Below are 15887 nucleotides of genomic sequence, written 5' to 3'. Positions count from 1 at the left end.
TGTTAAATAGTTTTTCTTGTTGTGGGACCGCACTTTGTACTAATTCGGTGGAATGCCCCATATACACAATCAAAAGACACATTTATACATATGCACACATTAAGACCTAAATAAAAGCACAACAATACAAAATAACAGTCACTTCAATATCTTTGAGAATGTACATTAGTGCAAGACTGTCCATAGTAGCGTAAAAAAAAGTTTCTGGTGCTCTGTAGTTATTGACAATCAAGCATTTGAATATTGATTGTTACATTTATATGTTATGCAATGCATTAAATGTGTCTGCAAAATATGGAAAAAGCTTTCTTACAAGATACTTGAGATGTTTAATACATTTAGTCGTGTGCCTGCAGGTTGTTGTCACCCTGAGTTTGTCCTACATGGTGGGAACCATTGCCTCCTTCCACGACACCACCTCTGTGGTCATCACTATGGGAGTAACGCTGGCCGTCACTGTGGCAATCATCATTTTCTCTGCACAGGTCAGAAACCAGCCAGTGCATCACGTTCTGTGTTTACCAAAGGCAAAGAAACATGCACACTTTTAAGCTGCTTTACATATCAGTTTTGAAGTTATAGCTCTCACCTTTTATTTGTAAAGAAATTGAGAATTTGACTTGTAGAATCAGAGGAGGCAAAATGTGAATGTAAGCAAGAAAAAATGCGTCGATAAATTGATAGAAAGAAGATCAAATGTAAGTAGTAGATAAGAATAGGTAAACAAATGAACCATGCCCATCCAAAGATGTGTTGTAAATAAAATGATTCAGTGTATATTGGCCGATTGTAGGCAATTTAGTATAATGAAAAAAAAATGAAATGCAGCATTTTATGAAGGCCTTTATTTATCAACACGTCATGGACGAAGACTAACATTTGTGAAAGTACTTTACTAAAGAACTCAATTGAAAAAACTCAATTGAAAAAACAAAAGATGTCCTAAAGAGCTTTCAATATACTGACCAAAAGCTCTTCAGGATGTAATGTACTGTGTGTTCCTGTTTTTACTCCAGACTCGTTATGATTTCACTGTTTGCTACGGTGTTCTGCTGATTCTGTCCGTGGACCTGATCATGTTCGGGATCTTCTCGACCTTCTACTCCTCCTATCTCGGTGACATCGCCTATGGATGTTTTGGTGCTCTGCTGTATTCAATGGTATGGGAGAAAAGAACCATTTATATATGTATATACTCATTTAAATTGATTGTGTGTTGAATTTGCATTATCCCCCTTTTATTGCACAATTTCATCGTTGTACCTTTAATCTAAATGTATTTTTTATGTATTTTACTGGTAACTGTATGCTGTGTGATATCAATTTTCTGTGAAATGTCTATGTGAAGCACATTGAACCGCACTTATTGTATGAAAGGTGCTATACAAATGAAGATTATTATTATTATTTACTGGAAATACCTCGTCACCTTCTGTCTAAATCCATTAAGAGCCCAGTCTGCTATGATTGGTTAGCTGGCCGTCTCTGTTCTGATTGGTTGACTGCAATTCAGCCATCATTGTTTTGATTATTTACCTGTGCTTTTTCTTCTGTGACATGTCAAATGTCTTCCATGTCAACACTGTATTATAACACATTTCGTGATTTACTATTAGTTATCTGGTGGGGCATACTCTCACCCTGTCCTAAATCTTCCTCATCCCCCTCTTCTTCCTCTCTCTCCCTTCAGTTCCTGATGATCGACTGTCAGCTGATGATGGGGGCGATGAGCTACCGTCTGAATCCAGAGGAATACATCAACGCTGCTCTCAACATCTACCTGGACGTAATGCTCATCTTCCTCTACCTGCTAGGGAGGAGGTGAAACTGTATACACAAATACATTTACCCACAAACACACCAAACTGTACCCACATGTAGAATTATTGTAATTACTACATACATACTGTAGATCCTGTTTTAACTGACAATGAAAGAATGATTGTTTTAAAAACTGTATACACGAAATACAAACACACCAAACTGTACCCACATGTAGAATGTACTTTATTATTGTGATTACTTTGTATATACTGTAAATCCTGTTTAAACTGACAATGAAAGAATGATTATTATTGTTTACATAAACATGTTTTTTGTGTACAATTGTAACAGAAATTTGACTCAACAATTATCAAAACAGATGAAAACGTTTACTTCCAATTTGAGGCTTTCACTTGAATTTAGGTAATTATTCAGTAGAAATGCTCACGTCCAACTTGCCTAAAGAAACTTCCAGATCGTTATAAAAGTCAGACGATGATACTCCAATAGATCCACAGAAGGCCATTTGTGTTTCATGCGCAGCAGACATTGCAAAAAAAACACATTTGTATAGATGTGAGGATGTACGTGATATAAAGAAACATGGACAAAAGAGTCAAAAAGTCGAGCATTTTTTTCTTATAACGTGAACTTCTTTTTGACTTATCAAAGTTACCGGACTAACACAGTCAGCATATATTTGACAGGGTCTCATCACTTTCTTTAAAAAGATCAAAGATGCAATGTTGTATTGAGAGAGAAAACACAATGTAGAAAAAGTAGCATTTTTCTTACTTACATTCAAAATTAACATTCAAATGTACTTTTTGTGTTGGATGTTGTGTTGGATGTTAATGTAGGAATGCAAATAATTTATCTGACAATCATGTGAGCTTTAAATCCAAAAAAATTCTATAAAATGTCAAACTGGAAAAAAAATGCAAAGTCTAAACATTCAAAGCCGTAAAACCCACAGAGATAAACGCATTGACTGAATACATTTTTTTTTTTTAGATAGTTGCCGACTGACAAATATTTGCAGCTCTCCATCACAAAATAAACATTCCCCCAGTAGCTGCAAAGCTTCACGGTGTCACATCCTAAACCAAAGAACCAGAATATAACTGTAAATGAACAATGACTGGAGATTTGTGGAGAGAAAACCTCCAGATTTCTTCGTCTCCTTTCTGTGTTGCTTCACCAAAGGGAGGAGTAGTTGAACTTGATCCGCAGCAGGTACTTCATGCGGGTCTGAGCGGGGTTGTAAACGATGAACTCGTTGTACAGGAGGTGGTAACGGCCGTCGCTGCTCGCCCCCGTCTTCCCCCCCGGACCCATAGGCACCGTCATGCCGTCCCTGAGAAATAGAGAGGGACACAATCAAAACTAGAAAAAATGCATTTCCTGTTGAAAATGCGTGCGAATGCCGTAAGCCGTGCATGTGTTGCTGAACTTAGCTGAAAAGGCAGAAAAAGCTGAATAATAGCTGAATGGTGTCTGTAGCTGCTTTTAGCTACATACACCAAGTAAGTGTGTTGCTGAACTTAGCAGAGAAATGCAGAAAAGTGAAACGATTTGCTCAGCATTCGCACTAAACATGCATATAATAATAATAACAATCATCAATTTGATTTATAAGCGCACTTTTCATTTGAGTAAACAAAACTCAAAGTGCTACAGCAGGGCTATTCAATTGGCGGCCCGCGGGACAAATCCGGCCCCTGGGTGATATTTACTGGCCCTTTGAGTATAATGTTAAAAAGTAATCACGTTTTTTTGTTGCCTTTATTCCAGAGAGGGTGTTACATTGAGAGATAGAGGGGAAGACATTGCCTGAAAACTTCGGCGGGCTCGGGTTTCGAACCCACCTACTAGCTACTGTAGTGACAACTCCTGTCATTGATTGCATCTCTGCTTGAATCATTAGATCATTTCACCTAAATTAAATCAAATGAAATGATGTTGATGGTTAAATTAGATTCACATGGAGGCCTACTGAGTTCTGAACTTGCCATTTAGATCTATAACGGCCTTGGGGCTATGTTGTTTGATTTAATTAAACACAATATATGCCCTCCACTATGCTGTTGTAGTATTTACTGTATCCGAAGCTCTTGATTGCTCATATTTCAAGCCATCTTTTTCCCGGACCGTTGCTTTGGATCATTTTCATCCACCGGCCCCCATTCCAAACTAATTGAATAGCCCTGTGCTGCAGAGTAAAATGGTTGAAACAAAACAACAAAAATAATATATATATAATAAAGTAAACAACAGAATAAAAACAGTGACATTTACGCTGGCATGGCAACAAGTGGGTTTTTTAAAGATCTAGTAAAAGTAATTGCAAGTTGCCTTCCCTTTGTGATACTTATTCTCTCAGAGAGTTTCCAGGTTCAGTCCATGTCAGCATGCAACAACCATTATTTATATTATCAATGAATGCAATGCTTCTCAGTCAATTGATTAATCGTCAGCTCGAGAAAACTTGTGGAAAATAAATCCCCTTTTGTCGCCTTTTAATATAAATATTGGAGATGTTGGAACCACAAGATTCTGGCTGGGAATGACTGATAATAGCCAATTCATTTCCCGATTAAGATCTTTTGTAGGTAATGGGCTTAAACTACGTCTACAACTAACAATTATTATGAATGTATCTGCCAGTTATTAATGCTTTGTTCTATAACACATGAGAAAACTGTGAAATAATGCCTGTACAGCAAAAGGTGATGTCTTTAAATGTCCACAAATATTCAGTTTACAATCAGGTTCAGAACATTCTCACATTTGAGGATGCAGAACAATTAAATATTTGTCATTTTTGGCTTTAAAAAAGTGCCATCCGTCCATTATTATGTTTCTAAATGTTAAAAACTCTGAATGTACACAGATATAATTCACTATATATTGTTTCTAATCTAATTGTTAATTACTCACTGTAGCTGTAGCTAAAACATTAAATGCAGCATTCTCTGTTGAGGATATGAAGGGTGACACTTCATGAAATGTTATGCTCCGTGCTTAGGGAAGGGCTCTCTGTAGAAACAGTATATGTTCAGACTGTGAAAGGTACAGAGAGAAGACGCATCAGAGCTGAGCACAGGGGGTCAAACCAGGTCAGTCCATTAGTCTGAGTCGCAGACAGAGCTCACTGTTCAGTGTGTGGACTTTCAGCTGAATGGTTTTACTCCAAAGTGCCTCTTTCTGGAGCAAACCCACGTGACCTTTCTATGGAGCGCTTGAAATAACTCTGAACAAATAGATCTGCGAGAACACAGTACAAAGCTTCGGTAGTTTGTCATCACTCTGAGGATATTCAAGTCCCCGAGCTTCACGTGCTGCTCTGAATGATGCCTTGTTGTAAAACATATATAACAAAAGTCTGTGCATCCCTTTTGCCATTTACAAACATAGTTGTCATTTCCTATTTGTTCACATAGGAAATTAGATTGTAATGAACTAAGAATACAATTCTTTTACAGAATACGATGCTTTTTTATATATGAATTACTGTATCTTTTGTTCTAATATTACATGTGTTCCTTCGTGGCTTTTATTTAATTGTTCCGCATACATTCAATCAACAAACGTCCTCTCTCAGATGTTTTAAGTATGTTGTAGTGTAACGGTGATTGGCCTGTATGAGATGTGCGAGTGTAATGAGACGTACAGGGTGACAGCGTTCTTGGGGTCGGGTCCGGTCTGTCCGAGGCCCTTGACGCTGTGTTTCCCAGCTGGAAGATTTTGGGCTTCGTAGTCGGCCATCACCAGCTCGTTACTGTCTCCCAGGGCGACCTGCACACACACACACACACACACACACACACACACACACACACACACACACACATAACACAGACAGTGTTGCATTAAATCTAAGCAGTGTGACGTTCAAATCATGTTGGTTTTACTGTTAATATGAGTATTGGCAGCTTTAAAGAGTCCGATATAAACCTGTAGGCACCAACGACTGGCACAATCTTTTCTTGGAGCTNTGTAATTTGAAACCAAAACTAAGGCCTCAGGATGACTTTAAGACTTGAACATGGTCATTTTTATTTTGTAATATTGAATACAACATTTAAAAAAAAGTATTTATAAAAATTAAAAAAATTAAAAAAATCCCGATCCCCGATTCTTTTTCTCCCGATTCCAATCTTTTGAAAATCACGTGATCGGCTCCGATCCCCGATCACGTGATCGGATCGGGACATCTCTAATTTTTAAAACCTTTGGTGAAACGCATATTTTTATAAATGTATTTAAATAACATACACAATATGTTTTATCACTTTCTACAGCATGGATCTTTGTATTAGTAGCATTAGGGAAAATCAAATAAAACCGTGGTTAAGGAAATGTGAAATTGGATAACGGTAATTTGTTGGATGCAGAACACCGTTACAAAACTATAAGACACTTAAGATCCACATGACATAGTTATTAACTAAATGCAAAGTCTCACATTGATGGCATATGTCCAAGCAAAGAGAATGACAGAAAAAAATGACAACAATTTTAAATTAAATAACCTATTTGCAGTTAAACGGATATTACAGACGGATGAAACACAGCAACACACACCTGGTTTCACTGGGTGAGAGCGAATCTTCCTCTTGTACTTCGTGACAGGATTTATCTGGACCATTTTCTTCAGGTCGACTTCGTACGGCGTCTTCGAGGCCAGAGTGACGGAGGTTTCTCCTGAAGAGACGGCCGAGTCCAACAAGGCACAGCGTGAAGAAGAGTATGGCTCCCACTGTCCTTCATCTCCTTCCCACTGCCACACTGACCACAAACAAACACAGAGTAGGGTGGAGAACATCTGATTTAAAGGGGACCCATTAGAGGTGACACGTGTTGATGTATAAAGGACAGGATAAAGTGGATTTTGCATAATAGGTGACCTTTAAACAACACTTTGAGTTCTGTTAACATGGGACTTCCAAAGAGTGAAAAGAGGCACAGATGGTTCAATCATTTAAATAAATAAAACACATGAAATTAATCAGTTTTGATTCAATATAAATACTTCGGAACTACTTGATACCTACCAAGGATTGTGGATCAACATTCGTATATTTAAGATTAGTAGACTTACAATCTACATTTAAAAAGTTGGGACTGATTACATTAACAAACATTTAATGACATTTATTTTCATTGAATAATATTCAGCACAACCCAATCCAGTGAAAAATCAGCAATGGATAAAGCAATGAATACAAACATACTTAAACAATTATGTAGTTAGTGTCGAGCTATACTATATTTTGCAAAGTCCCATGAAATGACACAGGGTTTACGTTTAACCCATCTAAAAAAAACACTAAATATTTATGGCAGGAAGTTGTAACTTTGTCCATCCTTTAAAAACTACCATATGCGTGTGGTGTGATTGTTGACAGTGGTGGACATTAACAGGTTTTACCAACAAGCTCAAATTGTAACATGTATGGTAGCCACTCTTGGAAGAAAGTTGGTTGTTTTCTAAATACTTTGCAACAACAGTAAATCCTGAATAAACCATATATATTACATTATTTATTCCCCTGCTCTCCTTTGCCCATACTTGTCCTCAACAGACGTCGATGGAGCAGCTAACGGTAGCTTCAAACGGCTAAAGAGCACCAACCTGTTTTTGACTGAACTTCCTCTGTTTCTTTTGCATCCTGACTTGTTTTACTCCTGGAACTTCTTGTACGCCTCATGGTGGATTATGAAAAATAACTAGAAGTGAAGTAGGTACAGTGAGAAAGGGACACAACAGAGATGGCGGTAAACTTTCTCCACCACTGTTTCCTGGCCAGTGCCAAAGATCGTGAGAAGATGAATCACTCCGCGGTTAAAAAAGAAAACTATTTGGACCATAGCGCATGCGCTGTACACCTTTATCAAAAATGTTTACAGTTAACATGGTCATGGTATAGAGACAATCAGAATCAGAATACGCTTATTTTATTTGTCCCAAAGACTAAGAAATGTACATTGTTACAGCAACGATTAAGTGCCTAAAGTAGAATAAAAATAAATGTGGAAATAAACACAGGAATAAATAAACACAAGAAAAGAAAAATGAATACAGGAATAAATGTGGAAATTAATACAGGAATTAATAAACACTAGAACAAATTCATAAATAAAAGTATACAATATAAAGTATAAATTATAAAATATAAGTTGAGAATAAAACAGAACATACATAACATACATTTATTCAAAAATAAAAATGACACGATGACAACATCCCTTACATCTTCATATCGTCAATTAAGTCCTCTCCATTTAATATACTTTTTGTTAACCTGTTCCTATTGGTCGGATCCAGCCAGCTGAAAAGGGACAGATCATGTTATATGTTGTCACTTCAACAAAAAAGTAAGATTTGGCAATATTTAGTTTGTATTTTGGAAACTTTGGGGAGTAAACTAAGCCATAATAAATGAGGGCGGAGTGGGCCCTCCTGTTTGTTCCTATAGCACGCGGAACAGAAATTCGGCACCAAAGGTTCCGTTTAAAGCTTTAGTCGGAATTATTTTGTTGGCGGAAAAGCTCCTAACGTGCCTCCATGCTCATCAGAGTAAGAATGGAACATAAAATAAAAACAATTTGAACACAACGATTGAACTTTCAGGCTCAAAAGACATGGCTTCAAGGAGATATGGCGCGTGTGTCCTTTATCAGAGGGCCGCTGTCCTGAGGATGATGTGCAGGGTGAGTGTCATTGAACGCAACATCTTCACCATGGAGGTCAGGCAGAGAATATTTTACAATCAGGACTGAGTTTAACACACACCTATAATTTAGCTTTGTTCACAGCTTTATTTAAACACGAGTAAAATGTACATGAATATACATGTATTTATAATATTCCTTCAATCTCCAATTACTGTTTTGCTACTCTAGATTTTGAATCGGTAGTGTACTTAAATGTAAAAAAAAAACGTTATTGGTAAAGGTTTGAATCAGTCTGAATTAAGTGATTATTAAATACCAAACAATGCAAACATATAAAGCAGTTTATCTTTTATATATGGCAACAGGAATATTCATTGTGAATTTCTGTATATTTGTTAAAAGTTCATTTTCGATAAGATGGCTATGAATTTATTATTACAAGTTATCTCAAGAGTATGTTTACAAAAATGCATTTTTCAATTGCTTTGATGGACTGCAGTTTTTATATAAAAAAAACCACAACATTGGCCCTGAAACTATCTAATTACATTTTTTGTCTGTCTATTATTTTTGTCTTAATCTATGACAATAAGTAGGTTTGTTGCCCACAAGAGCTCAAATAGGTGGTAAAGAAAAAAACATTTGTACTTATCATCCAAATCTTTTTTTTTAATTTGTATTTGTTTGTTTATTCATCTGTTTATTTATTTGTTGTATTATTTTTTTGTTGTGTTTGTTTTTCAATAACAAATGTATTTCTTTACGAAAATAGTGTTAATAATCTTTGGTGGAAGGAGTGGGATTAAATAAGTGTTAACTTCTTCCCACCCTTTTTCAAATGTGTAATTAAGTAGATCATTGTTTGAATATAATTTAGAGTCAGTAATATTTTTTTTTATCAATTTGACACGGCTTAAGTTTGTATAGTATAATAATTCTCATGTTTCGTTTAATTATTATTGTTATTTTTTTTTTTATTATTGTTTGTTTTACACATTCGAAATAAATCAAATCAAATCAAAATCCTCAGGGTATGAGTGCAGCCGCAGACCTGCAGTCCCAGGTGGATTTCCTCAAAGGAGAACCCCACAGGAATCACCCAGGTGTGACCAACCTGAAGACTCTGCGCCTCCCTGAAGAACTCCAGATGGCTGCACGGTGCATCATTCAAAGTAGGTTATGAACAGAGAGGGCAAAAGTACACACATCCTTAACTCAAGAAGAAGTACAGATACTAGTGTTTAAAAATACTCTGGTAAAAGTAGAAGTACTGACTAAACTTCTTTACTCAAGTAAAAGTAAAGAAGTATGGGCTTTGAAATGTACTTAAGTAAAAAATACCCATAACTACCAACTGTTAAAGAGCACCTGACCTCCCTTTATATTAATAGAACAATAATGTCACCAAACACACATTCAAACTAAAGGAACCAGTCTGTTTGGAAAATGTAAGAAGTAGAAAGTACAGGTATTTGTGTTCAAAATGTAAGAAGTATAAAGTACAGGTATTTGTGTTAGAAATGTAAGAAGTAGAAGTAAAAAGTCGTCAGAAAAATAAGTAGTGGACTAAAGTACGGATACCAGAAACATGTACTTAAGTAAAGTAACGAAGTATTTGTACTCCACTACTTCCCACCTCTGATTACTTGTGATTATATGGAGGAAGCGATAAATCTATATTTCCAGATAAACACTGACTGTTACATGCATGCGTATAAATACAGAGTAATCATATTAAGAAAATAGTAACATTTTTAAAAACGTTAGCTAGTATGCGTCTAATTCTCAATTATTATTTATTAGACCATGCATTTGTCTATCAAAAATAGTTTAGTTTAATTTTTTTGATTTTAAGTATACATTATATTAATTCTGTGCCTCAGCCCAAGGACAAAAGTTATTTTCCCCCATTTTACTCCCCTAGACCGAGTCTGTATCTCTCGCCTGAAGGGGTAAGAAGTAGAAAGTACAGGTATTTGTGTTACAAATGTAAGAAGTAATAAGTAGTGGAGTAAAGTACTGATACCAGAAAAATATACTTAAGTACAGCAACAAAGTATTTGTACTCCGCTACTTCCCACCTCTGGTTATGACTATAGCTATATCAGTTTGCATATCAACTGTTTCCATAGATGCACTGTGTGACTCTTTGATCTCTCCACATGTAGGAGCTGAGGTGCCTCGGCTGGCTGACAGAGCTCACAGCCTCACAAACTTCCTGTGGAGCAGGAAAAGTCCCGTGGAAGAGTCATCTCTGAGGAAGAGAGCTGTGAAACTGGAGAAAGAACTCTGGGAGAAAGAGATGGATAAGAAAGCAGGTAGGTGTCATACTAGTTAATGAAATAGTAATAGATTTTAAATGATGATATAATGAAGCAGCTGGAGAAGTGAATGTGCTTCTACTTTACAGATATAGATGAACAGCTACTGGAAGACCGCATCAGGAAAAAAGTGTTCTCAGAGCTCAAAAAAACCACATATCACTGGAAGACCACAAAGTAACTATTTGCTGTTATCTAAAAATTATTTTATAGATATATTAAAATGAGAAATGTGATCAGAAAAAACATTAATTGATTAAATTACTTTCAATAATGGAGCATTTATAAGCATTTTTCACCCAAGATAAGACAGTGGGTGTTTCTCAATGTGGAGGAAGGATGCTCCAGAGCCACTATTTCAAGCATACTACGTCATCGAGTGCCGCCGAAGGACTGTTCCAATGTCCAGCATACTTGGAATTCTACCGAGGCCGGCGTACTTCGCAGCGAGACATTTCGAGGCTGCACATGTGTAGACTCCGCAGTCTTAAAATCCCCACAATGCTTTGCGCACGGACCAATTTCCAAATCTTTGGCGGAAATAGCGCTCCATTTAAGGCAGGCCTCGCATATGACGCACACCTGCNTACGAAAGGCATTTATCAAATGTAATTGTGAGGCGCGGAAGTTTGTTTTGAAAGAGTTGGGCTCTTAACACATGGAAGTACTGTTGTTATCTTTTTTCATCATATTTAGAGTACACACAAGGGCGAGCACAAGTTCAATCTGCGGGCCATATTCCGATTCTACTTTTTGATTTAGCTGAAAATCAGCATCCCCCGCCGCTGTGCTCACGGAGAGATACCGAGGGTGCTTTCCTTCCTGCAGCGGTCAGACTTACCAACAGCACAGCCCCTAGTTGACCCACACCACACACACCACACACCACACACACACACACACACAACAACACACACACACACACACAACACACACACAACCACACACACCACACACACACACACACACCACACACACACACACACACACACACACGACACACACACACACACACAGCACAACACACACCACACACACACACACACAGCACACACACACACACACACACACCACAGCAGTATACCGAACGAAACTATGTGCTGCAATATTGTGCTATATATGATGCCGTTAATAACTGGTTGTGATATGTGCCCGGCTGGCTAAATCCGTAGAACTGTTACAGGATGTGTTATTTTGTTTAAATTATGTAACTTTTTATTTATTATATATATTTTTTTAATTATATCATAACTTAGTACTTTTTTTAAATGCATGTCACATATTTAACATATGTAACATTAAGCTGTCTGTGGGTCTTTTTCCTTATGTAACTAACTACGCACATTTCCCCTCCGTGGGACTAATAAAGGGACTCTGATTCTGATTGTATCCAAGTCAACATGAATCAGTAATGATATTTGATCGAAGCCTCGAGGTGTATTGAGAGTTCCGTTCAGCCGGCCGTGGATCACCTGTTGTGCATCTGAGAGAGGAAGTTGCTGGTCTCCCCGGCTCGGTCCACTGAGAAGATGTCGAGGACCGTCATGGTGTAGTCGTTATGGGTGGTGGCGTGAGTGGACTGAAGATACTTTTCTACCACCTTCACACAGAGGAGAGGAAAGGTCACAAGGAGACATTAACAACACTGGATACAGAAACAATCTTCAGATTATTGAAGCTTCAGTTTCACCCAGTTTACTGTTTTGTACGGTTGTAAATCACAGGTCTCATCACAACCATTTGAGTTCCATACTTTTGAAAGAGAGTATTCCACAATATGATTTTGTTTAACTCAAAAGATCTATGAAAAGATATCAGCTGCCCATTTAAGAAAATCACTTACATTCATATCACATAACAAATCACTACAATATGATTTGGCTATTTTGTCACTGCCCTCTTTCAAAAGACTGCTTCCTTTTTAATTAAAGGGACAATAAAAATGTACCTTCTGCAAAAACAATTAGGCATCAAGATAGTAGATACTCATCTCTATTTTAGAATACGGACAGCCCTCCACTTTAAAAAATAATATAATATATTTTGTCATATATTCACTGTATTATTCTTTATGTATTTTTATATTCTGTGTAAGTATTACTCTTTATTTTTAAATATTTTCTTATTATAATTGTTCTATTCTTGATCTTTCTATTACACTGTGTTAATGTTTGCACCCTTTATATACCGGAGCAAATTCCTTGTATGTGTGTCTGATTCTGAATGCTAGTTACCTCACACGCTCACATCAAAATACGTTTTGGCGTGAATCTCCTTTAACGGTTTTATTCACTTAAAGGTAGGGTAGGTAAGAATGGAGAAACCAGCTCGAGGGCGATAGAATTTGAAAGTACGTAACCAGAAAAAAATCTGCCACTTCCTTCAGACTTCCTTACAGAGCCCCTCCTCCAACACACACGAACGTGCACATGACCAATGAGGGCACGAGATAAGTTTGTGCACAGATGGAAGGCTGACAGGCAGGTAGATGATTGGTCGTGCTTTTTACAGTACCACGGCTTCCACAGATGATATTTTTTTATGGAATTATTGTCAAAGCACTTCAGATATTCATTGCTATCGGGATGTTAAGAGCCTTCCATGGAATATAACAACAAGTGTTTCTGAAGTGAATTACCTACCCTACCTTTAAGTCCAGACTCATGAATCTTTCTATCATTTTGCATTATAAGTTAAAAGTGTTAACCGCTGACCTGGAACTCGTTGGTGCCGGAGTCCAGAGGCTGCAGCTGGCACTGGAGCGAGGAGTACTGCCGGTCCACAGGATGTTCATCACTGTCTCCACTCGACTGGACCATCTTCACCGCTATCTGAATTTCACTCAGAGCCTGGAATAATAAACGAGACCACCAGATATTACAGTATCTTTCACTGAGGGCCAGATACAGACAAATATACGAATGGCTAGGCCACTCACTAGAGGTGAGGTATAATGCCTCATAAACAGAGATGGCAAAAACACACATTCAAACTAAAGGAACCAGCCTGTTTGGAAAATGTAAGAAGTAGAAAGTAAAAAGTTGTCACAACAGCGCTCCATAGGGTTTCATTTATTTCGTTACAAAAAGTGTTGGCAGCTCGACCCTTAAAACAGAAGCCTCAGATTGCTTACAATAAGGGGAAATATTAAGGGTATGTTTCAAGCTTGTTATGCACATTTTGGAAAAAGTTTTCAACTTGAATTGACTGAATTTATTTGAGAAGTTGGCTTATAAACACTTGAATACTGTGTACATATATTGAAGAAGTACAACAGGTTTTAGGTGTGCGCCATATTCCATTATACTTTTAGAATTTGCTGCGGGCCGATTAAAAATGGACCATGGGGCTGCAGCTGGACCCCGGGCCTTAGTTTGGACACCCCTGGTATAGACACAACATTTTAGGGAAGACATAAATAAAATAAATTAACGGAGAAGCCGTTTACCTCCAACAGGGAAATCTTTTCTTTCAGCTCCTCTTCTGTACGAATGACTGGAGGAGTTTTCAACCTGGAGAATGACATCTGATTAAGTTTCAAAGATCAATGCTTGCCTGCAGTCAATCAGACATTTCTCCACAGCGTGAGTGCATCGCTCTAAAGGTGCATTTCCACTACAGGGTTTTAGCGCGGCTCGGTTCCAAGAGAGCTGAAAATATGCTTAGTTAGTGACGCAAAACACTGCCGACTGCTGATTGGTCAGAGAGAATCGCCACAATTTTTGCGTAAGACAGTCCCCAACCATTTTTAAAACAGATGAGCTACCGTCAGCAAGTATTTCTAATTTCAACAAATCCATAAAGAAATGTCAGCAAAAATAAGCACGCATCGGTTGTTTGTCGAGGTACAGACGTTTTTCCATCTCGTTGCGGATGAAAAAATACAGCGGGAGCTCGACGGCGCAACGCGAAACAAGAAAATGTACCAGGAGGTCTCTACACTGTTGGCCGCACACGGCTTCACGAGGACTTTCCAGCAGTGTAGAGAAAAACAAAAAAAACTGAAGAGTGATTATAGAGTCGTCAAGGACCACAACGGCCGAAGTGGTTCCAGTAGAAAAACATGCCTACACTGCGTGGTTACTATAGTTACTACTCTTGTTACTGACTGTAATGGAAACGCAGCTTAAAGTGAGCCGAACCGAGCAAAGGTGAACCGAGCCATGGCGAGCCGCGCTAAAACCTGTAGTCGAAATGCGGCTTTAAGCTGCTCTAACTGAACACATGTTCCCTACCCAAAGTCATGAGGGATGCGGGTGTAGAACTGGTTGCACGCCTCCAGCAGATCACGACTGCTGCCCTTCTTCTTCAGACACTCCTCGATCTTCTTCAGCGCCATGTAGCCTGCTCGGATCTGCTCTGAGGTCAGCTTGCCTGCAGAAAGAAAGATACGGAATTCAAACACTGGAATATTCTTCCAACTTAAAACCTGTACTGACTTCAACTCGTTCTCTGGTGGTGCAAACATATTGATATGAAGCAACATTAATTACACTGTAATCTGAGCTTTTCAATTTGAACTGTATTGTAAATATATTTTAACTTATGTATTATTTTATTGACCTGTACTTAAATCATGTTTTGTAATTGTTTGTGTAATAGAGATGATGCAATGTTTGTTGATTGTTATGTACCTACCAGAGGGCTGCAGATGGAAATTAGCTATTAGCTAATGTGTATGTACAGTGGGGCAAAAAAGTATTTAGTCAGCCACCAATTGTGCAAGTTCTCCCACTTAAAAAGATGAGGCCTGTAATTTTCATCCTAGGTATACCTCAACTATGAGAGATAGAATTGGGGGAAAGAATCCAGGAAATCACATTGTAGGATTTTTAATGAATTAATTGGTAAATTCCTCGATAAAATAAGTATTTGGTCACCTACAAACAAACAAGATTTCTGGCTCTCACAGACCTGTAACTGTATATATAGTTATGTAAATAAGTTGGGTTATAGGTATTTATATACATATTATATATATATCGTATATCCTTTATTTCATTTTTATTTTATACCTCGGGACTGTGGGAAACAGTATTTCGATCTTTCTGTGTGTACAAAAATATTTTGAGATTGACTTTGACTTTTAGCTCAAATGTGGCATAATCCCTCTCTTCTCTT

General features: G+C 37.6%; 2 protein-coding genes across 2 annotated transcripts; one reads left to right on the top strand and one right to left on the bottom strand.

The window, feature by feature from the left end:
• Positions 1-361: 361 nt before the first annotated feature.
• LOC104959057 (protein lifeguard 1-like) lies at positions 362-2355 on the top strand. Its single transcript, XM_010786911.1, has 3 exons — positions 362-485; positions 1017-1160; positions 1691-2355. The coding sequence occupies exons 1-3, from the start codon at positions 384-386 to the stop codon at positions 1823-1825; spliced, it is 381 nt and encodes a 126-aa protein (XP_010785213.1). The 5' UTR covers positions 362-383; the 3' UTR covers positions 1826-2355.
• Positions 2091-15234, bottom strand: LOC104959060 (poly [ADP-ribose] polymerase 2-like). The gene is made up of 8 exons (XM_010786912.1): positions 15002-15234; positions 14215-14278; positions 13481-13615; positions 12238-12366; positions 7517-7540; positions 6362-6547; positions 5438-5595; positions 2091-3121 (listed from the first exon to the last, which is right to left on the bottom strand). The coding sequence occupies exons 1-8, from the start codon at positions 15232-15234 to the stop codon at positions 2962-2964; spliced, it is 1089 nt and encodes a 362-aa protein (XP_010785214.1). The 3' UTR covers positions 2091-2961.
• Positions 15235-15887: the final 653 nt, after the last annotated feature.

Source organism: Notothenia coriiceps, unplaced genomic scaffold (genome assembly GCF_000735185.1).
Source record: "Notothenia coriiceps isolate Sejong01 unplaced genomic scaffold, NC01 NC01_scaffold00029796, whole genome shotgun sequence".
Taxonomy (NCBI): domain Eukaryota; kingdom Metazoa; phylum Chordata; class Actinopteri; order Perciformes; family Nototheniidae; genus Notothenia; species Notothenia coriiceps.
Note: the sequence above shows the minus strand (reverse complement) of the source record. Positions and strands in the feature narration are given on the sequence as shown.